This window comes from Stenella coeruleoalba (assembly GCF_951394435.1).
Source record: "Stenella coeruleoalba genome assembly, chromosome: 9".
Classification (NCBI taxonomy): Eukaryota; Metazoa; Chordata; class Mammalia; order Artiodactyla; family Delphinidae; genus Stenella; species Stenella coeruleoalba.
The window spans coordinates 64,501,201-64,524,587 of NC_137155.1; the positions used below are offsets into that span (position 1 = coordinate 64,501,201).

General features: G+C 42.6%; 1 protein-coding gene across 1 annotated transcript in view; it reads right to left on the reverse strand.

Annotated features, from left to right (window-relative positions):
- The window catches only part of AOAH (acyloxyacyl hydrolase), a 170,450-nt gene that overhangs the window by 95,053 nt on the left and 52,010 nt on the right, over positions 1-23,387 (reverse strand). Inside the window, exons 6-11 of the mRNA XM_079930918.1 lie at positions 19,160-19,230; positions 10,528-10,588; positions 9,354-9,424; positions 8,436-8,484; positions 5,833-5,881; positions 3,878-3,972 (exon numbers count right to left, since the gene is read on the reverse strand). Of these exons, the coding sequence (XP_079787044.1) occupies positions 3,878-3,972; positions 5,833-5,881; positions 8,436-8,484; positions 9,354-9,424; positions 10,528-10,588; positions 19,160-19,230 (396 nt within the window). The remainder of the gene's footprint in view (positions 1-3,877; positions 3,973-5,832; positions 5,882-8,435; positions 8,485-9,353; positions 9,425-10,527; positions 10,589-19,159; positions 19,231-23,387) is intronic.

A 23,387-nucleotide genomic window follows, 5' to 3' on the forward strand; every position in this document is an offset into this window, starting at 1 on the left:
ATTCCAGCTTTCTTTTGATTTCCATTTGCATAGAAAATGTTTTTCCATCCCCTCACTTTCAGTCTGTATATGTCCCTAGGTCTGAAGTGGGTCTCTTGTAGACAGCATATATACGGGTCTTGTTTTGTATCCATTCAGCCAGTCTATGTCTTTTGGTTGGAGCATTTAATTCTTTTACATTTAAGGTAATTATCAATATGTATGTTCCTATTACCATTTTCTTAATTGTTTTGGGTTTGTTATTGTAGGTCTTTTCCTTCTCTTGTGTTCCCTGCCTAAAGATGTTCCTTTAGCATTTTGTTGTAAAGCTGGTTTGGTGGTACTGAATTCTATTAGCTTTTGCTTGTCTGTAAAGGTTTTAATTTCTCTGCTGAATCTGAATGAGATCCTTGCTGGGTAGAATAATCTTGGCTGTAGGTTTTTCCCTTTCATCACTTTAAATATGTTCTGCCACTCCTTTCTGGCTTGCACAGTTTCTGCTGAAAAATCAGCTGTTAACTTTATGGGGATTCCCTTATATGTTATTTGTTGCTTTTCCCTCGTTGCTTTTAATATTTTTTCTTTGTATTTAATTTTTGATAGTTTGATTAATATGTGTCTCGGCATGTTTCTCTGTGGGTTCATCCTGTACGGTACTCTCTGTGCTTCCTGGACTTGATTGACTATTTCCTTTCCCATGTTAGGGGAGTTTTCAACTATAATCTCTTCAAATATTTTCTCAGTCCCTTTCTTTTTGTCTTCTTCTTCTGGGACCCCTATAATTCAAATGTTGGTGTGATTAATGTTGGACCAGAGGTCTCGAGACTGTCCTCAATTATTTTCATTCTTTTTTCTTTATTTGCCTCCCTGGCAGTTATTTCCACCATTTAACCTTCCAGCTCATTTATCCTTTTTTCTGCCTCAGTTATTCTGTTATTGATTCCTTCTAGAGTATTTTTAATTTCAGTAATTGTGTTGTTCATCATTGTTTGTTTGCTCTTTAGTTCTTCTATATCCTTGTTAAATGTTTCTTGTATCTTCTCCATTATGTTTCTGAGATTTTGGATCATCTTTACTATCATTACTCTGAATTCTTTTTCAGGTAGCTTGCCTATTTCATCTTCATTTATTTGGTTTTGTAGGTTTTTACCTTGCTCTTTCATCTGTAACTTTTTTTTGTCATTTCTTTCTTTCTTTCTTTTTTTTTTTTTTGATGGGTGGTGCTGTATTCCTGTCTTACTGGTTGTTTGGCCTGAGACATCCAGCATTGGAGTTTGCAGGCAGTTAGATAGAACAGGGTCTTGGTGCTGAGATGAGGACCTCTGGGAGGCCTCACTCCAATTGATATTTCCTGGGGTCTGAGGTTCTCTGTTAGTCCAGTGGTTTGGACTTGGAGCTCCCAACACGGGAGCTCCGGCCCAGCCTCTGGTCTGGGAACCAAGATCCTGCAAGCTTCGTGGCATGGTAAAAAAAAAAAAAAAGGAAGAAAGGAACAGTACAATATCAAAGAATAAAAAACAAAATAAAGTTAGAAAGATAAAATATATATTAGGAGGGTTTCCCTGGTGGTGCAGTGGTTGAGAGTCCGCCTGCCAATGCAGGGGACACAGGTTCATGCCCCGGTCCGGGAGGATCCCACATGCCGCGGAGCGGCTGGGCCCGTGAGCCATGGCCACTGAGCCTGCGCGTCCGGAGCCTGTGCTCTGCAGCGGGAGAGGCCATGAGAGTGAGAGGCCTGCGTACCACAAAAAAAAAAAAAAAAAAAAATTAGGAAAAACAAAACTATAATTGAAACAACTGCAACAAGGTAAAATAAAACCAAAGCAGAAAAAAGAAAAAAAAAGGGGGGTGGGCAACAAGCCAAAAGGAGAGATCACCGGTTGCTGGGGGGTCCTCCCATCTCCTTAGGTGTCTGTGGTCCCCCACTGGTGCCTGGTAGTTGTGAGGTGCCTAGTTGTGAGGAGACGCAAATTCCGCATCCTCCTAGTATGCCATCTTGACTCCACCCCTAATCCCCTATTTTGTTTTTTGAATTTCTTTTTTCATTTTTGCTCTTATAAATAACTCTTTGATGAATACTCATGTACATAGATTCTCGAACAAATGACTGCTTAGTTTTAAAGAGAAATTTTCAGAAGCGGAATTACTTGTTAAAATCACAAACATTATAATGTCACTTTATAGGTATTGTCAAGTTGCCTGTCAGCGAAGTTCTAGCAACTTAAACTCTCATTAGTGGTGAAGGAACATGTCCCTTTCACCATATTCTTGCTAAAAGTAGGCCTTTATCACTTTGCTTATTTGACAGATGATAGATGATACCTCATTGTTGTTTTAATTTGTTTTTCTTTGATTACTACTGAAGATGAAACTTTTTATATTTATTGGTCGCGTTCTTGATCATTAAAAAATTAAATTGTTTTTTCTTTATTGATATGCAGGAACACTTTGTTATTAGAGAATTTAAATCTTGTCTTATATGTTATAAATATTGCTCTAGTTTTTCATTTGTCTTTTAATTCTATGAATTTTTGGACTTTGTATACATTTGAAGATTTCATGTAATTAAATCCAGTAATACTTTTTTTTGGCTTTGCTTTTATAATACCATGCTCAGAGAGATTGGAATACTTCTTAAAATAATCTTTTTCAGGAAAGCATAAGTCTGTTCTATTTTCTGAATCTTTGAATGACTGAGAATACATTTCTGTGGCCTTTATGTAGGAACCATATCTTGGCAGCTGGAGCAGTTTTGACACACTATCGTCAAAATGTTGTAGAGGCCGTTCCACTATTTTCTGAAATTTATCATTGAAAGATAAGTCTGATGTCAAAAGGATTTTTCCTCCTAGTATGTCCCCTGGTTGTTTGTTGGGCTGAATGATTACAAGATTTTTCTTTATATTTGGAATATAATGGAAAAGAAAGACATGACAAGGAGAGTCTCTTATATTCTCTGGAGTTCAGTGAGGTTTTGGATTAAAGTCAAGGATTTCTTCAACTCAAGAAAATTATATTTTGTTGTTTATTTGGTCACCACTTTCTCTCTGTCTGATGTGTTCTCCTCCCCTGGGTTTCCTATTCAATCTCCTGAACCTATCCTATATGCCTCTTATGTGAGTTCCAGAATTTGGCTGACTGGTTTTCTCACCCTGTTTTTTACATTGTCCAACTTGCTAGTCAGTATGGCCATCGCATTTTTACATCAGGCCATTATTGTTTCACCTAAAAGTAGTCTTCCCTAACCTCAGGTTGTTCCTTTTTCATGAGTATAATCTCCTCACTTTATTGTTGAGAATCTGGATTTAATATCTTACAAAATTCACTTTCCTGTAGCAAGCTTTTTTCAAGAGTTCTTTTCTTTGGAGACCATGAACATTTTTTCTATGTTCAAATGTTTCTCTGTTTGCTCATTTTACAAGGGAGGTCTGTGTTTGCCCCGTTTTAGAACTTGGGAGAGGTTCCATCAGAGAGTATTCAGGTTCATGTCTGATTTCTTCAGTGTGAGTAAAGGGATCGAAGAAGAATGTATAATTCTTGTAGTTTAACTTCCCTGGATCAGCGTTTTCATGTTACAGGAGGTTGAAGAGAGAACTACATCCCGAGGTGGCTGTACAACAAGGGCTTCCCCACTATGCCCAGGTTTCCTTTCCACCCGGCAGGGGCACCATCCTCCTTCTCTAATGGACGAGACAGCTCTTGTTATGAGCCTGTTGTTCTTACCACAGTGCTTGAACTGAACTGAACTGAAATGGCTATGCATGCGCCTTTGATGGCAGATTGTGCTGAGAAGGGAAATTTGCACCTGTTTGGATCTGGCATCACATTTATAGAGAGCAAGGGGGAAACAAACACAGAGGCCAGCACATCCCACATGATTACTGCCCAAATTACTTACCAAAGACATCTGTGAAGCTGTGATCCAATCGGGAGGGATGTGAAAATGAGCCCCAGCTGAGTCTCCCAGCAAAATGATTCCCCTGGGCTGTGAACCTAGGTGGCACAATTTATTTGCATTATTTATGCACTCAAGTAGTTTGGAGCCTCCAGCTTGGGTAGTTAGGTGAGCACATACCCTGGTGTGTATTCTGTGCATAGAGCATCGTAACAGTGATGCGTTGCCACTTTTCGAGTGTTGGAGAGTGAGCGGCATAGCATTTAGGAGCTGAATGAGATCTCCAGGCCATCGAAACTTGCCAGCTAAGCTATGCAGATGCAGGTGTGCTTCCTAGCTCAGCATAAAACAAACTCCTGGGCAACATCTTGAGTGAATGATAGATGAATAAAAGCATCAAAACTTTATCTGAACTCAGAAATATGCCCTAAATTTTGGTTCTGAAAATTGCTTCCTTGGAAAACACACTCATTTCTGTTAATATCCACTTTAGGAATTAGTAATCTCATGGAGCAATTTTGATTTTTTTCAAAGATGTTATGGTCTTTTAACATCCTTAATCTATATATACAAAAGCACTGGATGGACAATTATGGCTGATTAGTGGGGAGATGGAGAGATAAAATCTCTATGCAGCCCTATATGTTTGGAGGTTAAGAATCACTTAATCGGATTCTAAGGCCCATCTACACGAATCATTCATCCACGGGTGATGCATGAACTCTTCCAAATCCCTTAAGATCCTGAAAGAATCAATCAGTGCCTCTCAGAGTCAGAGAGGAGAGCCTACTTCCTCCACCTCCAAAGGCCCCAAATCAAGCTGAGGATGGCCCAGCCTCACTCCAGCGACTCCCTATCTCGGGACCTTGTGACAGCTAGCACTTGGCCACACACATGGGGACTGAGAAGGCCCAGGACATTGAGGAGGGGTTGGGATTTGGGGAATCCAAGAGGCTTCCCACAGTGAACCCAGAGCCTCACACCAGGATTTCACTTAGATCTGAGTTTACTTATTCATTTGTCTATTTGTTAATGCATTCCTTTATCATCCAACAAGCATTTCTAAACTGCATTACTATGTGTCAGGTCCTTACATTTTCTACCTCCATCCTGTCCTTCTAATAGCTTACAGACAATTAGACTTTAAGTTGATTGAGGGCAAGGACTGTATCGTGTCTGCTCATAAAAACTCAGAGCCAAGTATAGCCCTTGGTGCATAATAGGAATAGGTGTCCAGGAAATATCTGTTGAATGAATGAATGAATGAAATGCTTCTACATGTTAGGGGAAAGCATTGTCTAAACATAAAACAGTGATGCTACCATAGGGTCTTGTTTGAGACTCTTTGGGCATCACCAGGACCATGTTTTCAGTACTATGTGGGTGGTAATAGGTTCCTCCTAAGAACACTGGTAGCCCAGGTGTATGTGGCATTGGGCATTTAGAATACAGAGCTTTTGCTCAGGTATTTTTGGGACCTCTCAATGGCTGTTGCTTGGAGGTCTCCGTCAAGTCACCCAGATATGAGTCTTTAGCCCAGTCGACACAAGGACTCTGTCAGTACAAGTCTAGACGTCTGACCTTGGAGTGTATTGAGGAGGACACAGAGAAGACTGAAAATTATCACCTCCCCTTATTTTCTTATTTGGAGAAGTGCTGGATTTCAGTTACCCTGTTATCTATCTTACAGCCTTTTCTAATATCATTAAAGTTTCCAATTCCCTAAAAAAGGAATCTATTAAACAAATTCAGTTTTGCTTTGTCTTGATTCTGCCTCATTTGTCTATAATATTTTTCATGTCATTTTCTAATTTGTCACGAAAATAAATGTAAATTGGTCAACATTATGTTGTAGCATCAGGCACTTCCTCACTTGGATGGTCTGTTTGCTTCAATCTGACTCAGACTAGAAAAGAATATTCTATTGGAATAAGTACACTGACTTTTACAATTCATACCTTCACAGAATTTCTTCTCGTATGGAATTCCATCTTTTGGATCAACACCCTTTAAGAGAAATGATGAAATTAGCAGCTTGCTTTTAAATTTATGAGCCACAAACACGAAATCCTTCCCAAATGGCTTTAAAAGCACAAAAACAAATCAGTAGATAAAATCCTTTAAAGTCTCTTGAGCCCTTAATCCAACATAGCAACATCCTAGGTAAGTGAATTGGGCTTTAAGGAACCGGGGGCAGGAATAAGGAGAGATCCAGAAACTGGACCATCTTGTTCAGAAGGATGCAGGACAGGGCTCTGGGTGCTGGTAGTATCACTCGGAGGGAGCATTGAGGGTCCATTCAGTGACTGGGACACAGTGGCAGACTGGGTTCAGCAGTCTCTGAGTTGGAGCTCTAAGTGTCCTGACACCTCTGGTGCCTAAGGGTTGATGCTTCTAGAGCAGAGATTCTCAACAGGGCTGCTTTTGAGGCACCCCTCCCCCACCCCTGCCCCACAGCCATCCAAAGGGACATTTGGCAATGCCTGGAGACATCTTTGGTTGTTACAATGGGGGGAGGGGGAGCTACCGGCATTTAGTGGGGAGAGGCAGGGATGCAACTGACCATCATACAATTTACAAGGCGGCCCAAACCGTAAAGAATGATTCCAAATGTTGATATGATGAGACTGAGAAACCCAGAAGTGAGGCTGAGGCTGTGAGTGGGACAGAGTTACCACAGCTGAGGGCACTTCCTAACACTTAAAGCTAAGTCTGTGCCTTAGTGGAGCAGCTGGTCCTTGGAAGGTTTGAGCAGAGTCTGGATAACTCTAAAAAAGTTAAAATATATATATATAATTTTTTTCTTTTGTTTGCCAAACTCTGGTCTGGAGAGCACTGGCATTCCACTAGATATTAATGGTATTAACAGTATTTTAGGAAGAAAGAAGCTGATGGTCAGAGATGTACTGGAAACAGTGTGTTCACTGTCTTGGTCTTGGGGACTCCCAACATGCATTAAAACATTAAAGGTGCTGAGAAATTCGGAAGTAAAGAAAACTGTCCAGGCTTATTTGATCCAGTACTTTCCAAACTTTGCTATAGCGCCCCTCCTCCCTTACCTCTTAACCTCCCACTCAACACTGGAGTTCTTGGACACAGTTTGGGAAATGTTGGACTTAGTGATTGTAAAGTCCTCTCTGAGTTTATGATTTTGTGATTCTGTGAGTCATTTTTCCTCCATGGAAAGGGATAGGTATGAAGGTCGTGTGTCTTTCTCCTATTACTGATGATAAACGCTGAGTCTTGGCTCCCTGGGCTCCTGGTGGATTTCCACTGGTCTAGCACAGTCTCTTATTGGCCTTCCTTATGTAGGTGGGCTCCCATATCAGAGGCAGGGATGGGGTCATGGAACCAAGACAGCAGCTTCACACACTAATAACCCCCCGTGTCCTCCAACATGACAACTAAGCTTGACTTTATCGAACAAGAGCTGCCTTGGGGGTCTTGACACCTTAGCACCTTAAGATCTAGGGGACATGTCTTCCCCTCCTCATGAAAAGGCAGTGTGACTGATGATAGGGTGGGTGGGTAGGGCTATACCAGGATACAATCTGTCTTGCTCTCCATATCTCAGAAGAAATGGACTGTCAGTGTCCTGGAGAGAGGAAACTATTTACAGGAACTTTCTCCTCTTCATCCAAGCAGACAAATTAGGCAACCATTCAGAGGCAATTTATCTTGAAGCTGGAGAATCTTAAACTTCAAGGCTCCTTGTTTGTACGATCCCTGCCTGTGTGAGTGCTGGGAGCAGCTGGGAGCTATAGAGTGTTTTAGGTGGAGAGGAGCCAGGCTGCACGCAGAACAATATTTCTACATAAGCACTCCTGATAAATTGGAAAAGAGATCTCAGAAGAAAGGGACCTAAATTTCCAAGACTCCAGGAATTTGTTAAGATTTCTTTTATTGTTCTAATTAATTATACTTTTATTCTTGATTTTGTATTTGGTATTCTTTTTCTTCATGAGGACCCCTCAAATCCTATAAGCTCAAGACCTCACAAAATTGGGTCTGCTGCCATTGTCGTGCTAAGATTAAGTGTTTGGCTTTTCTCTTTCCTTTCCTTTTCTCTACCTGGAAGCTGCTAATTTATTATTCATAGAGAACTGGGGCACCAGCATTAGATGCCTCAGGATGTGGGTAGTGGGGTAACTACAGATAACTTCCACTCTGCCTGACTAGCCTTATGAAATAGAAAAAAATAGCTGCAATGAAATGGTGACAGCATGCGGTTTGCTCCAATAGCTCTTTGGGTTGCTGTAAAACTTTGCTAACACCACTCTCCATTTAATTTCACACTGTTCCAAACAGAATAAAGGGATTAGATGTGAATTACGTTAAGCAAGACTTATAGTGGCTGTGACAGAGACAGCCTCAACTCTCATTACATCATGGACACTCTTCACATGTGATTGGATTCTATGCCCCTCTTCCAAACAGCAGAAAAAGAGTTGCTGTAATCTACCATCTTCTTCCTTAGGTCTGACTGAAGCAAACAGGCAATGGGCTTTTGAGGAGGGCGGAAGACAAGAGAACAGGGTTAAATTTGAATTTAGTCTCTTACCCAAATGCCATTACAGTTTGAATCCTGATGTGTATCCCAGTTGTCCGGCCTACGAAGAAAACATCAACATTGGTCTTTGGCATGTATTTATCACTCTGAACGTCAGCTTCACAAATGAAGGAACGAATGAATGAGTGCTACACCAAGTGTCTTCGATAGACGACAGTTTCTTCAGGGAAAAGTGCCGCACACCATAGTGTGTTGTAGCAACAGAAGCCTCACTTGGCCTCTTTGCCATTCTCTTGGCTTTGGATGTTTGCTGGGAACTGTGAACCAAATGCAGTCTTTTCACAATTGACAATATTCATGGGAGGTATTGTTGTGGAATGATGTCGATAGGAATAATGAACACATCTGCAGTCCGTTTCATTTAGACAGGTGACACCATTAAAGTTATGCCTCGAAAGTCCCAAACATCCGGTTAACGCTTCCGCACTGTAGTCACAGCTAAGATGAAGGCTGGCATACCCAGTCTGAAGTCTGAGATGTGATCAGCCTGGGACTAAAATGTGACCTGTGCTCTGCTTTCTGCCCCCGTCGCCCTCCTCCTGGTGGAAGAGGCTACTCTTTGTGGGCCCAGGGCTGCCTGTAGAACTCGTGCAGGAGGCTGGACAAACGTCCACAATAACCTGTCTACTCACGTGTTTCTCCCACTAGACTGTGAACTCCTTGAGAGGAGGCCTATTTCTATTTGTTTACCACCCAGCATGATGCAGAGTCCTTGGTAACGCTCGATGAGCATTTTTTGGGCAAATGAATGAACAAACACTGTTTTTTCATTGCGCTTTACTTCAATTAGGACATGGAGGTCCCTTCTCTCTGTAAGCACGAATCCCCTAGGCTGAGGGAGATAATTATGCCTTCTGCCTCCCTTTCAGAAGGTAATTTTCAACATCAGTGACCAGCAGAGACCGTTACCTTCTGCCTGGGTATGCCATCTTGTTGCTGTCGTTACAGTCTCTCCCTCGCCAGTGAGAGCCCCGCAGTGTCTGAAATTGAAGAGCACACACAGGAAGGGTCAGTTCTGCTTTGACGTTATCCACAGTGAAGGCCAATCAGAGCTGTCTGAGGGGTGCTGACATCTGCCATTTTAAATCCAAATACAGTCTAGGAACACTAGAGATCACTAAGAAAATTAAGATGATATGCTGAGACCTCCTGTGTGAGGTGAAATGTAATATGGTACCAGGGCCAATCACAGATGAAGTGTGTGTGTAGGTGAGAGTGTGTGTACGCGTGTGTATGTGTGTTGTTGGGTGCGTGCTGATATGTGAGTGTATGGGGTGCATGTGTGTGAATGTGCATGCATGTGGGCACGTGTGCATTCACATGGGTTGTTATGTGAATGCATGTTTTGTACACGTGTCTGTGTACATGTGTGTTCATGTGTATGCGTCTATGTGCACTTCCACAAAGAGCAGGACCGTCCAACTCCCTGAACTTTCTCTATCAAAGGCTCCAAAACAATTGGCTTATTTGGTCCAGTGATTAATCATTTTGCTGGATAATTTAAAAGACCTCTAGCCAAACTGGTTAGTTGTGTGGATTTATTATATTTTCGACATGTCTGATTTGAAAGAATCAAGAGTCATGATAATGTCAAACAATGTTTTTATTTCTCACATTCCCAGGTAGAGTATTTGAGATCCCGCCTACTTTGGAGAGTTTGCGACATCTGTTGCTTGCTTGAATTTCTCAGAGAACATTCTGACATCCTAACTGTTCTAAATCTAACATGTGTACACAGACATAAACACACACACACACACACACACACACACACACACACTTTAAGTTAAAATACGTTTAAGAATTTTGAAAATAATTCCCAACACATTTCAAGATAACTTATCCCCGTGGAGAATTCCAGCTGGGAATGGCTTTAGGAAACGAAAACAGTCTAGGACTAAGATCCACTTTGATGGTCCATGTATTAGTAAGATACCAAAAAGTCCGTAAACATCATAAAATGTGTATTATCACATTAATAATACATTCAAATGGCATTCAATCTTGTCTTATTAAAGGAAAGAAATTTATAGGAAGCGATGCAATATTTAGCAAACATCTGGTTAGTCTTAATGATACTTACTGGGAAAACACTGTATTTGTCTGAATCTGCATCTTTGAATGGTAAAGAATTTTGTATAGCCCTAAAAGAAAAAAAACACCTGGTGAGCTAAGAAAAAACAAATGGTGTTTGTGAAAACAAATAGAGACATTTTTAGATATGGCTGTGTTGAGTTTATGTGACAGAACCCCATTCTAAAAATAAAATTAAGGACCTAAATAAAAATTTAAAAAATAAAAATAAAATGAAGAGTACCAGTCAAACTTTGCTCATCCCTGCTCTCCACTCAACAGAACTATTTTCTCTCTGACTTTTTACTTGACCTATACGGGGAGTTAAAATATAATGAACTCAAGTTTTAGAGGGCACGGGATATGGCTGTTGAGGTCCTCAGGAAAGAACCTACGTTTTTGGTCCAGTCAACGAGCTCAGTACTACACAGTTTACACATTCTGTGATGGAAATCTTTTCTTAAGATTCTCCTCTTTTAAACCACTTATTCTGAGAATCTGAAAATTTAGTTGTCACTCCCATTCAAGAGCCTGGGGAACCAAGGGCTCTGTTGTGACTGATGACCAAGCAATTCATGCCAAAACCATGGACACACCCCCGAGTGAGGATTTCCCCTGAGATCTCACTACCAGACTTTTCCCAGCTTCCAAAGGCAAATGCTGTTTCCCTCTAGGAAAATCACTTACGGAGTAGCAGGGAAGTGCCATCATATGGCAGGGTGAGGTTATTCCTGGAGCCTAGAATATAGACGGAGTCACATGACCCTTTATAGGATTTAGTAAATGGTCTTTTGAATCAAGAGCTTCTCAGCAGTTCTGAGAGTCTCAAGTCAAGTGAATTCAGCCAAAGCCAGCATGGAGCCTAACTGGTGGTATGCAGCCTGTCTTATGAGCTCTGAGATGGTGGACCCACCGCAAGTCCACATTAATAGACCTCTTGAGAGATGACATCTCCTGTAAGACTAGGTAGTTTTCTCCCATGTACATATTTGACCTCTTGGATAGCTATTTTATGTTTCTAGATGAGAAAAGGAGGGAAGACACAGAGGGAGAGGGAGATGGAGAGAGAGAAAGAGAGGACGAACAGACCCAAAGAGCTATATTTTCAGTCTGAGAAAAGGTTCTGGGTGAAAGGTCTCACTGAGGATGACAAAGCTACCCCTTTCCACCTTTGCCATCTCGGGGATGAGAGTTTGTCCTTGAAGGAAGGAACAATGAGTTGCCTCTAGAATTAGAAAGTTAGTTCATTAAATTAACCTTTACCTGCTTATTTTAAAGGCTCAGAGTGACGACATACATTCTAGACACGAGAGGGTAGATTGGTCATCATAAGTCACATAAATTGCAATTTACATAAACTCCACAATCCCTTATTCATAGCCCCCAGATCCAAACAGGTCTGAACACCAAGAGTTGTTTCTTATTTTCAACTTTGCAGCTAACACATTTGGTGGCAAAACTTGACCCAAACTGGTCTAAGGCAATTCATAAGCTGTACCTTATTTAGTGTGACTATCCATATATTTCATTGCTGATATATAAATTTGTCTGATTAGGAGGTGCTGGGAGTGTTAGGTGAGTTATGGTATATAGTATGTTACTTTCTTAAAATCTGAATTCGAAATCACATCTGGCTCTGTTCTGGATAAAGCATTGTTGACTTTCACTACTATTACTTCTGCAAAATTGGATCTAAACTTGATACCTTGTGTATCCTTACAGGTATCTGGTTGTATGCTGAAATATTCATTCATTCATTCATTCATTCCACAGCCATTTTTGAAGTCCTTGCATGTGCCAGGCATCATATTAGATATTAGGGCTGAATATAAGATGCATTTCCTATGCTAGAAGAGCTTAATGATGGGTGGCGGGAAACAAGGCATCAACAGATAACCACAGTGCTATGGAGAAAATTCTATAAGAGGGTTGTGCACCCAGAGGGAAAACATTCCTAACTCTACACAGGGAAGGAGGTGATCTTAAGGTGGAAGCTAAAGGATGAGAAAGCATTTTCAAAGCAAGTAATTGGGTGATGGGTGTGGGTGCTCTAGTAGGAAGGAAAAGTATGGGAAGCCCCCTAACATAGCTCTAGGTTCTGAAATTAGACTCCTTGGATTTGAATCCCAGGTCTGCCGTCTACTTGGTATGTAACTTTGGGCAACTTGTTTAATCTGTTTGTACAACTGTTACCTCATTTGTAAATAGGGCCAGTGTCAGTACCTGCTTCCTAGGGCTGTTGCGAAGACTAATAGCATTGTTACGTATGAAGCAAGGAAGACCTGTGCCAAGCATGTGATAAGTACTCACAAAATATTAGCTCTTTTCAGTATTATGTGCAATGGTAACAGTTATTCCAAGGATGGTTTCTAGGGTTGGGCAAACAGGAATCAGGTGTCTGCTCTTATGACATTTTAGTTTCTGGAGACATCTCGAATCCAATCCATGGACTCTCTTCAGATTTTCAGGTTCCCAGCCACACAATGTTCCGTCCAGTTATGCGTGTCCACTATTTTTAGGTATTTTTACCGTAAGCACCTTTGCAGCAAGCATTTTTGCTGTAAACATTTTCACTGCATAACTAATTGGTCATAAGACAATTTTGCCATAAAAGGTAAAATGACTGGTTGATAGTTTGTTTTGATATATATCATACAAAAGTCATGACAGATGATGATGATTTGCCCCAGGAACTGGTTTCTGATTTTGAAGCACACTACAATGGAGGAGAAAGAGGTTGAGGGCCTGAAAGTTGCAGATTTGAACTCGCATTTCCCATAGAACTTTGGAATGTGTATCAACAGACATGTTACAAGATGCCAAGAACACAACGGTGTAGAGGCTTTCACAACACAATACAAAGCTTAGGTATAAACATGCATCCTAGTATCTGGAAACTGATACCTCTCCTAACGAAGGAAGAAATCTTAGCAAAAAAGAAAAAGTGTGATGCCAAACGAGGAGAAGAATCGACAAGAAAAAACAGTGTGTAAAATACTAAGAATGAAAAACCTGGAAGACAAGTGCTTATGTACAAGTCACGAAATAAGATCAGTCATTTGCGCAGTATCGCCATGAAATATACACACACTTTAAATATATTCAGATGTTCTGTATTTAGCAATAAAGTCTCTTTAATTTTGTAATTCATTTTTCATGTTTCATGATGTCCTTCTTAATGTCTCTTTTATTTTTCATTGTTTTATTTTTACAGCAAAATCATGGCTAATTAGTTACGTGGCAAAAATGTTTTTGGCAGCAAGGCTGTCTAAGGCAGAGAAACTTACAGTGAAAATACCTAGAACCCCAGTTACCACGTTGGCTGGTGCAGCTAATCACCTGCTTGTTGCTCCTGCCCTATGACTATCTGGGGTTGGGCTAGCAGCCTTGACCCAGGGAGCAATTGTGATTGCAGCTGAATGGCATTCGTTACATAATGGTGAGCTATTCAAGTTCAAAGTGCCTAAAATTATGTCATGAAACTGGGGCATTACAACAAAAGAAAACTAGGGAGAATAAAATGTCCATGTGTATCTGCCTCATATTTGAGTCCCAGGCAGTACTCCAGGGCCAGCATGACTCTGTTTCATATGCGTGTGGATGCGTTACGTGCATCCCTGTAAGATAAAATGAGAGCAGAGAAAACCATGGAAGGACACATCCTGACGTATTTACACGGCTCACCTTGTGGTGGGGACAAGGACGATGTGGGAGGAAAGAGCAGGGCAGGGGCAAGAAGGAACAAATGAAAAAAGGTAAAGAATGACGAATTAAAAGCATGGTTAGGGCTTCCCTGGTGGCGCAGTGGTTGAGAGTCCGCCTGCCGATGCAGGGGACACGGGTTCGTGCCCCGGTCCGGGAGGATCCCACATGTCGCGGAGCGGCTGGGCCCGTGAGCCATGGCCGCTGAGCCTGCGCGTCCGGAGCCTGTGCTCCGCAACGGGAGAGGCCACAACAGTGAGAGGCCCGCGTACCGCAAAAAAAACAAAAACAAACCACAGTTAAGGTAAGTCTGTGTGAATTTATGTGAAATAATACATATGTGGGTTCATGCATTTGGAAATTCAATAAAAAGACTAAATTATTAAGAGGGGACCCTCCTGTCCTACCACTGCTACAATAGAAAATAGGCAGTATATAGGCACTGTGAATTCTGATCAAAAGAAAACAACCAAAAACTTGGTTGCCCCATGGTAGTAGCCTGGTATCCTAAACATTTGTTTTTCTAATAAAGTAGTGCTTTTTCTTTATTTATTCCCTTGTTTCTACAGAGCCCCTACTAAAACTAAGCACTGTGGTAGGAACCAGGGATAAAAAGTTTACCAAGAAATGGTATCCCTGCTCTCCAAGAGCTGTCGGTGGGGGTGGGAGACTGATGGGGAAGCAGCCAGAGAAGAACAGGGTGCAGGAGCAGGTACCAGCAAGCATGGAGTATGGAGGAGGCTAGCCAAGCGACTGGAGCTAGGCTGGGAGCTGGAAAGCTGCCCATGGGTGGAGACACCTCCATTGGCTTTTTTTTTTTTTGCAGTTGACAAGGAAATTTAGTTATTTCTGAGATATATATTTTAAAGTAATAACTAGAATTATAACTTATACCATCATACCAGAACATATAAGACTTTTAGAAATTTCATGTAATGTCTGAAACGTTTATATTAACATATTTCCATACAAATAACCCAAAGAAAGTTTAGTATTAGTTGTCTTTTTGTTTGTTTGTTTGTTTATACTGCAGGTTCTTATTAGTCATCAATTTTATACACATCAGTGTATACATGTCAATCCCAATCGCCCAATTCAGCACACCATCATCCCCACCCCACCGCAGTTTTCCCCCCTTGGAGTCCATATGTTTGTTCTCTACATCTGTGTCTCAACTTCTACCCTGCAAACCAGTTCATCTGTACCATTTTTCTAGGTTCCACACACATGCGTTAATATACGATATTTGTTTTCTCTTTCTGACTTACTTCACTCTGTATGACAGTCTCTAGATCCATCCACCTCTCAACAAATGACCCAGTTTCGTTCCTTTTTATGGCTGAGTAATATTCCATTGTGTATATGTACCACATCTTCTTTATCCATTCGTCTGTCGATGGGCATGTAGGTTGCTTCCATGTCCTGGCTAGTGTAAATAGTGCTGCAAGGAACATTGGGGTGCATGTGTCTTTTTGAATTATGGTTTTCTCTGGGTATGTGCCCAGTAGTGGGATTGCTGGGTCATATGGTAGTTCTAATTTTAGTTCTTTAAGGAACCTCCATACTGTTCTCCACAGTGGCTGTATCAATTTACATTCCCACCAACAGTGCAAGAGGGTTCCCTTTTCTCCACACCCTCTCTAGCATTTGTTGTTTGTAGATTTTCTGATGATGCCCATTCTAACTGGTGTGAGGTGATACCTCATTGTAGTTTTGATTTGCATTTCTCTAATGATTAGTGATGTTGAGCATCCTTTCATGTGCTTCTTGGCCATCTGTATGTCTTCTTTGGAGAAATGCCTATTTAGGTCTTCTGCCCATTTTTGGATTGGGTTGTTTGTTTCTTTAATATTGAGCTGCATGAGCTATTTATATATTTGGGAGATTAATCCTTTGTCCATTGATTCATTTGCAAATATTTTCTCCCATTCTGAGAGCTGTCTTTTCGTCTTGTTTATGAAGGCATTAGACCAAACAGGATGGGGACAAGAGAGGCACAGAGCCAGAAAGGCATTCTTACTGGAGGGGATTTTAGGGAAGGATTATGTAACAGAAGACACATAGGTCTTTGTCTCTACCTCCTGCTGACTGTGCTAGTGGGTCAAGCATTAAATAAACTAGAACCGACTTGCTCATCTGAAAGTGAGGCTCTGAGTCAAGGGACAGGCAATGTTGTGGCTCTGAGCCTGACCTTTATAACCAGGCTGCTGGGTTCAAACACCATATTTATCCATGACTAGTTCTGTGACCTTGGACAAACGGCTTTACATCTTTAAAAAGGGGACCAAAAAAATGTTGTCTAACAGGGTTGCATTTATAAGAGTTCCTGGTGCAGAGACAGTATCAGATAACTTTTACTTGTCATTATTATTACTGAGCCACAGGTTGTTTTAAAGAATAAACGAGGCTGCATTTAAATGTGCTTTATAACCCATGCAGCACTGAATAATTCATGACCCGGTACGAATTACACTAGAAGCACAATGATTTTTAGAAAGAAGAAAAACATACTCCTTTCGCTTTTTCATGAAAACATTTCCCTTTGAAATTGGGCCAGGAAAATCCCTGGCCACAGATGCTCTTGAATTCAGGTTTTCAAAGGTGGTTCAATTGAAGAGTTGTCGTTTTAGGTCCTGAGGGCCCACGTTTGGTTTGACACAGAAAATGCAATGAGGCTTTCAGCAAGGAGGGGACAGGGGTCTCGATTCAACAAGAGCTAAGCATGATGAAATGGTCGGGGGCTTGGGACCTGGCTGCATCTTAGCCTCCCTCACTTTCTTTCATGTCCGATATTTCCCCTCTACTCCTCATGTCCTGATGGTCTCTGCCTCCACTTCTATTCATGAAAAGCGAGATTGATAAATGTTCCAGGATCCAAGTCCGCACTTTGCACAGTTGGCTTGCAGGAGCTTATGTGGGCAGATGAACCAGGAAAAGTTTTTAAACTCTTGGATCCCTAAGAGGCTCTGAATGTGGGTCAGATGCACAGCCGCCTCCTCTCCTGAGATACTTTCAAAGCAGACGGGGGATGTTCAATGAGTTTAGCGTCCATGAAGCTCATGAGATGAAGGATGGAGGAACATAGGAAAAGGGCCTCTATTGTGGGTTGAACTGTGTTCACCAGAAAGAAATGTTGAAGTTCTAACCCCTGCTCCCTGTGAATGTGAACTTACTTGGAAAAAGGGTCTTTGCAGATGTTACTGAATTAAGATGAGGCCATAAGTGTGGACCCTAATCCAATATGACTGGTTGCAAAAGGAAAACCAGACACACAGGGAAGACGGCTATATAAGAAGAGGGAAGCAGAGATTGGAATGACACAGCTGCAAGCCCAGGGTTGCCAAGGATGGACGGGCACCACCAGAAGCTAAGAGGCAAGGAAGGATTCGACCCAGAGTCCCTGAGGGAAGCTCAGAGGGAGCAGAGTCTCAGAAGGATCTGGCCAACACCTTGCTTTCAGACTTCCAGCCTCCAGAACAGGGAGAGAATACATTTATGTTGTTTCAAGCCACCTAGCTTGTGGTATTTTATTACAGCAGCCTTCGGAAACCAATACAGCCTCTCAGTCCAGATGTTCAGCCTGACTGTCACCTCTGGGGAGTTCTTTCCTCTAACTCCCCACCATGAGAGCCAGGCTGGACCGGAATGCACTCAAGTGATAGGAACTGCCTATGGGAGAGTGAGAATAAAAGCAGCGGGGCCAGGGCAGACCGAGCGGTCTCTGTGAATGTCTCACAGTGAAGGAACATTATTTTGAGTCATTAAAGCGTCATCTGTACAGGGTGCATCTGCGGTCTGCCTCCTGAAATAGAATGTGAGAGCGCTAGGGAGGACACAGTCAACCAGGAACCTAGGAACACGCCACGCTGCCCCACCAGGTCTCAGGCCAAGGAGTCTGCATTTTTAAAACTTTCCAAATGGGTCTATAGCTTGAGTTTCAACATGGGGAAACTGAAGCTCAGAGACATTAAGTGGCTCAAGTCTTCAAAGCTGACTCAAGAGGCAGCGTTGCACAAGAGTCAAGAAACTGGATGTTTCCAAAGAACAAGTGGGGTCCAATATACTTGGGGGTGTATCTTGGGTCCTCATGGCTGGGAGGAGTTACTTCTGTAAGACTCAGTTTCCTTCTCTGCGAAATGGAAATAATGATAATCCCTACTTCATGGAATTGTGAGAACTCAGTGCAGAAGTGCATTGAAAGTTCAGCATCTGGACCCCAGAACAGTGCCATACACTGCCTGGCAGCAGCCTCTGCCACAGTCGCACGGGAAGCAGCCGAGTGGAAGGTGGACCTACGCTATTTTGCCGCTTAGTCCAACATGCTTCGCAGGACTGTTCCACCTTTTAATGTTTTGGATGGTGATTACTATAACACCCAGCATAACCTCAGACTCAGAGTGCAGCTGGAGGGAGCATGGGATTTTAAACGGAGACATGAGGGCTTGGGAACTTTGGACCGTGTCTCTGTATTAGGAATCCTGTTCATACATAGCAGAGCTAGATTTTCTAGGTAATAGGTTGGGCTCTGTGAAAAAATGGTCCTTTTCCAGCCTTGTGAGTGCCTGGTTCTAAAGATGCTCAGAGAGTCCCTGGCCAACCTTGTCTGTACCTTACACAGCAAGGAGGAGCTGTCCTGTCCCCAGGTGCGGTGCGAGCATGCCCTGAGCCACTCACAAGTCTCACTGGCAGGCAGGCTGCATTCCAGTCCGGGGCAGTAAGTCAGGCTGGAGGTTCAAAGATGCTGGTATTCAGTATATTTCCAAAATGATTTGTTCTGAGCTAATTTGTCTTCTAGTTTCTGTACAAGTCATGAGCAAGAAACACTTTCACTTTCAGAAAGATGCCTTTTAACTTGAAATTCATTTTAGTCATTAGAAAACAGGGACAACCAAAGATGCTATCCCCTGCCAGTGCTTAGGAAGGGGAACTTGTATACGTACAATTTAATCTTCTGACAGATCTTGGCCAAAAATGGGAGTGAACAAATATCAGAACCACTTCTGGAATATGTCTGGAGAGAAAAACAAAAAAAGAGTTGTTTAGTTCAAGGGATGATTTTCCAACTTCTCAAGGCCCTTCCTCTCCTCTTGGCTCCACAGTTTGGATTTCTGGACTCTTCTTTCTCCAGAATCTGGGTCATTTTAGTTAACTAAATTTACCTCTTGTTCCTGTTTCCACGCTCCATATTCATTCCACCTGTGTGCCTTTGTTCATGCCGGCTCCTCAGCCTGAAGGCTTCCCCTTCTCCCCCAGCCAGCTAGTCCCACCTTCATCTCTTTTCCACCTCTTCCCAAAAGGGTCTGGCCCATCTTGGTCCATTCTACTCAGACAACGTTCCTCTCCTCACTGCCCTCAGTGGCTTTAAAAAAGGATTTGAAAATAAAGACTGTTTTCAAATAAAATAATTCCTTCCTGTTATGAGATAAAATAAAGACTAACGGGAGAGACACTGGCTTAGGAAGAAGGAAGAAGGAAGGTCCCTTCCCTGGGGGAGGCGGGGTAGAGGAAGGAGGGGTGTATAGATGAAGCCCCTCAAAGCTTCCCGAACAAGGGGATTTCAAACAGCAGTTTCCATAAGACTCTAGCTTGTGGGATAAATTAAAAGCCCTGGCTTTTTACCAAGTAATGATTTTAGAAAGCTTGCAGTTCCCTTGATGCTTTTCTCAGACAAAAGAAAAAATCAACAGGGTAGAAAATGTAAGGAACCAGCATTTATCAACAAAGGGAGAGATAGTGCGCTTTTCAAAAGTTCGCTTCACACCACTTTGTTTCTGTGAAAGACCTAGGTTACTACCTCCTCACGAACTGAAAGAAATCCAAAGTAGTTTTTTTGCTCTCACAAAAAAAAAAATGCCAAAAGCAAAAATAGGGCTCCCTGGGTGGCGCTGTGGTTGAGGGTCTGCCTGCCGATGCAGGGGACACGGGTTCGTGCCCCGGTCCGGGAGGATCCCACATGTCGCGGAGCGGCTGGGCCCGTGAGCCATGGCCGCTAAGCCTGCGCGTCCGGAGCCTGTGCTCCGCAACGGGAGAGGCCACAACAGTGAGAGGCCTGTGTACTGCAAAAAAAAAAAAAAAAACAAAGTAAAAATAACGTTCATCGTTTGTTTTTCAGGAGCCAGTGGAGAGGCAGCGAGGACCCTGAACAGTGAGAGGGGCACTGCCCAGCTCCTTCCCCAGAAACCACACTGAGCATCTCAGCATCAGGCCACCATAGCTTTGAACTGTGTCTGTGAGCCTCTGTGCTTGATCTCAGTTTATTTTGTGCATCTGTTAGCAAGATGTGTCCTAAGGTAATTGCTTCTTTGCCTTAGGAAAGACTTCATAGGAATGCTTTACTTTTGGATAGCGGGGAAACCTGTAGTGATTCCCTCTAGCCCAAAAAGTTCTTCAGATGGCTGTGAGTGGTATTAACAGCATTGGTAATATTTTGACACTAGCAAAGGTGAACAGGTAACCTTTTCTGGTTATAAATGAGGTTTTTAAGGATCTTCAGGATGCCTGCCCAACTTTCTAGGATGAGGAAAAACGCTGATTAGCATGCAAGATTTGGAGACAGAAAAGACTGTCCTTGTTGTCACGCAGCTTACTGTCTAGTGGAGCATCGGGGTGAACAGCCCAGCTCTTAGCATGCTCTGTGATGTCCGTGGTGGTCCAGGCATTAATATGGCTTTCTGGGAACTGGAGGAGGAGGCAGGCAAGGACCCAGAAATCAGATAGGAGGCAGGTGGGAAGGAAGAGACAGATGCTCTATGCTTTTCAACTCCGAGTACAGCTTGCAGACTTGTTACAAATGTAATTCATGGGCTCGCCCCGATCTAGTAAATCAGAAAGTCTGGGGTAGGTCCCAGGAATCTGTGTTTTCACAGCCTCCCCGTCATTCTGATGCTCACTAAGGTTTGAGAACCACTGCTCTAGGTTCTAGCTGATGAAAGTGTGATCACAAACCAGGAGCATTGAGGCCATCTGGGAACTTTCAGGACTAAAATCTCTGGCCCCAGATTCAGCTGACCTGCTGAATCAGAATCTGCATTTTAACAAGGTCCCAGGTGGCTGGAGTACACACCAAAGCTGGAAAAGCACGGCCGCTGGTAGAGGGAGCTCCCTTGCAGTGCTGTGGGCACATGAGCTGGGCTGGAGTCCTGGGGGACTGCCAAACATTTCAACCTGGCTGGAGTATAAGGAACTGGGAGAACACGGTGAACCATGGAAGGAAGGAGACATTAGGACAAGCCTAGGACACTGCACTACGTGCTATCTTGAGGACAGTGGGGAATCCTGGAAGGCCTTAAGCAGAGGGATCACATTTGTATTTTGGAAAGGTATCTCTGCAGGTGACATGAAGACCTCGAGGAAGCAATATGGGACAGAGAGACCTGTTGGCAGATAAGGATCCGAGACGTGATCCCGGGGTTTCTAACCTCAGCACTACTGCCATTGGGTCCTGAATAATTCTTTGTTGTGGGCTGTCCTGTGCATTGTAGGATGTTTAGCAGAATATCTGGCATCTAGCCACTATATGCCAGAAGCCCCCAAATGTCTCCAGATGTTGCCAACGTTTCCAGGAGAGGCGGAGGGAGGACAGCATTGCCCCTGGTTGGGAACCACAGATGTGAGGTAGGAGGGGGAGGATGGTGGTGCAAAGGAGGGGTGTTTAGAGACCTGGTAACTGATTGAGATGAGCCGTGTAGATACACTGTAAAATAAACACCAGCGTGCAATTATACCCAACATCGGTGGCAATTTGGAAAGAGACACATTCTAAGACCCAGAGTCAGACTGCATTTGAATGTGTGAGCTACTTCTTTTAATATTTACTTTAGTCTGAAGGCCTTGGTCTAATGAACGAAATGGCAATGTAGATTTTAACACTGATGATAACCAATACATTAAAAAATTTATACAACAGCCTGATAATTACTATACAAGGGATACAATGGAATAAAATGTTATAATTGCACAGCTGTTCACTGTCAAAATTCAGCCTGAAGGCTGCAGCTGTCTTTGACATTCACTGTGCAGAAATTAGATCTAGGATGTGGGCAATAGATGATGCAACTTGTCCAGGGACCCCCAGAATTCCCTCTGTTTGATCATGCAGCCTTTTCATCACACAGTACGGGAAGGACTAACCTCTTCTTATAAACCTGCAAAGGGAACTTAGATGGACACAGAGCAACAGCGCAGAGGTCCTCACTTGCACGTTTGACAGCCCCTTCCTTTCAATTCAAACCTTACTAGATAGAGGCAGAATGTGGGCTGTTATTAACTCAGCAATGGATTTAAAACATCACATCTGACTGCATGTAATCCCATCTAAAATGAAAGTCTCAAATCCGGGCTGTCCCAGGGCACAGGAGTCAGGCAGCATCTTTATTTTGCCATCTATTTAACCAGCTTCTGCTTGCATCTGGAGCTTTCCCACCCCAGGATGTTAAATGAATACAGAACAACAAACAGGGGTTGAATAAATGGAATGAGGTGAATGGGGTAAATAGAGGGTCAAAGCGGGAGCATAACATCTCTTCTGTACACAGCCAACTTAAGATTGAATTTCTGTGTGATGAAGTGCTTTTAAACCATTGCTGTGTATTATTTTACTTGAATTTAACTTGGATTATTTTACTTGGGGCAAGTTTGAACAGCAGCAATTTTTAAAGGCTTTCCAGATGGTTCTGTTGAGTAGGTAGGTTGGAAATCAGGACCATCACGTACAGCAGTACAGGTTGTGCACTACAAGATTCTAATATTCACATAGCCTGTGATGTGAATGGTGCTTCCTGAAATTGAGTACTGAGGAGGTCTGGTTGAGAGCTATTGGAATAGTGGAAGGGGTAGAAACTTGGAAGAAGCTAAATCTGGATGTAAATGATGGGTTTCTCACTTATTAGCTATGTGGAGTGAGGGAATTACTTAACCTCTCACCCTTAGTCCTCTCATCTGTAAAATAGGGTTGATAACAGAAATATGCTATCTACTTTGTAGGAGTTTTTGTGATAATTAAATAAATTGATGCCATGACTCAGGTGTTCTAAACCCTCAGATGCTAAGTGTTCTGCCAAATCCACGAAGACCCCCCGAGGAGCCTCTCGGGACCTCCTTGAGAGGCAGATCTTCTCTGGAACATTCCATTCCCTTCAGTAACACTAAACTCTTCCCCAGTCTGGATTC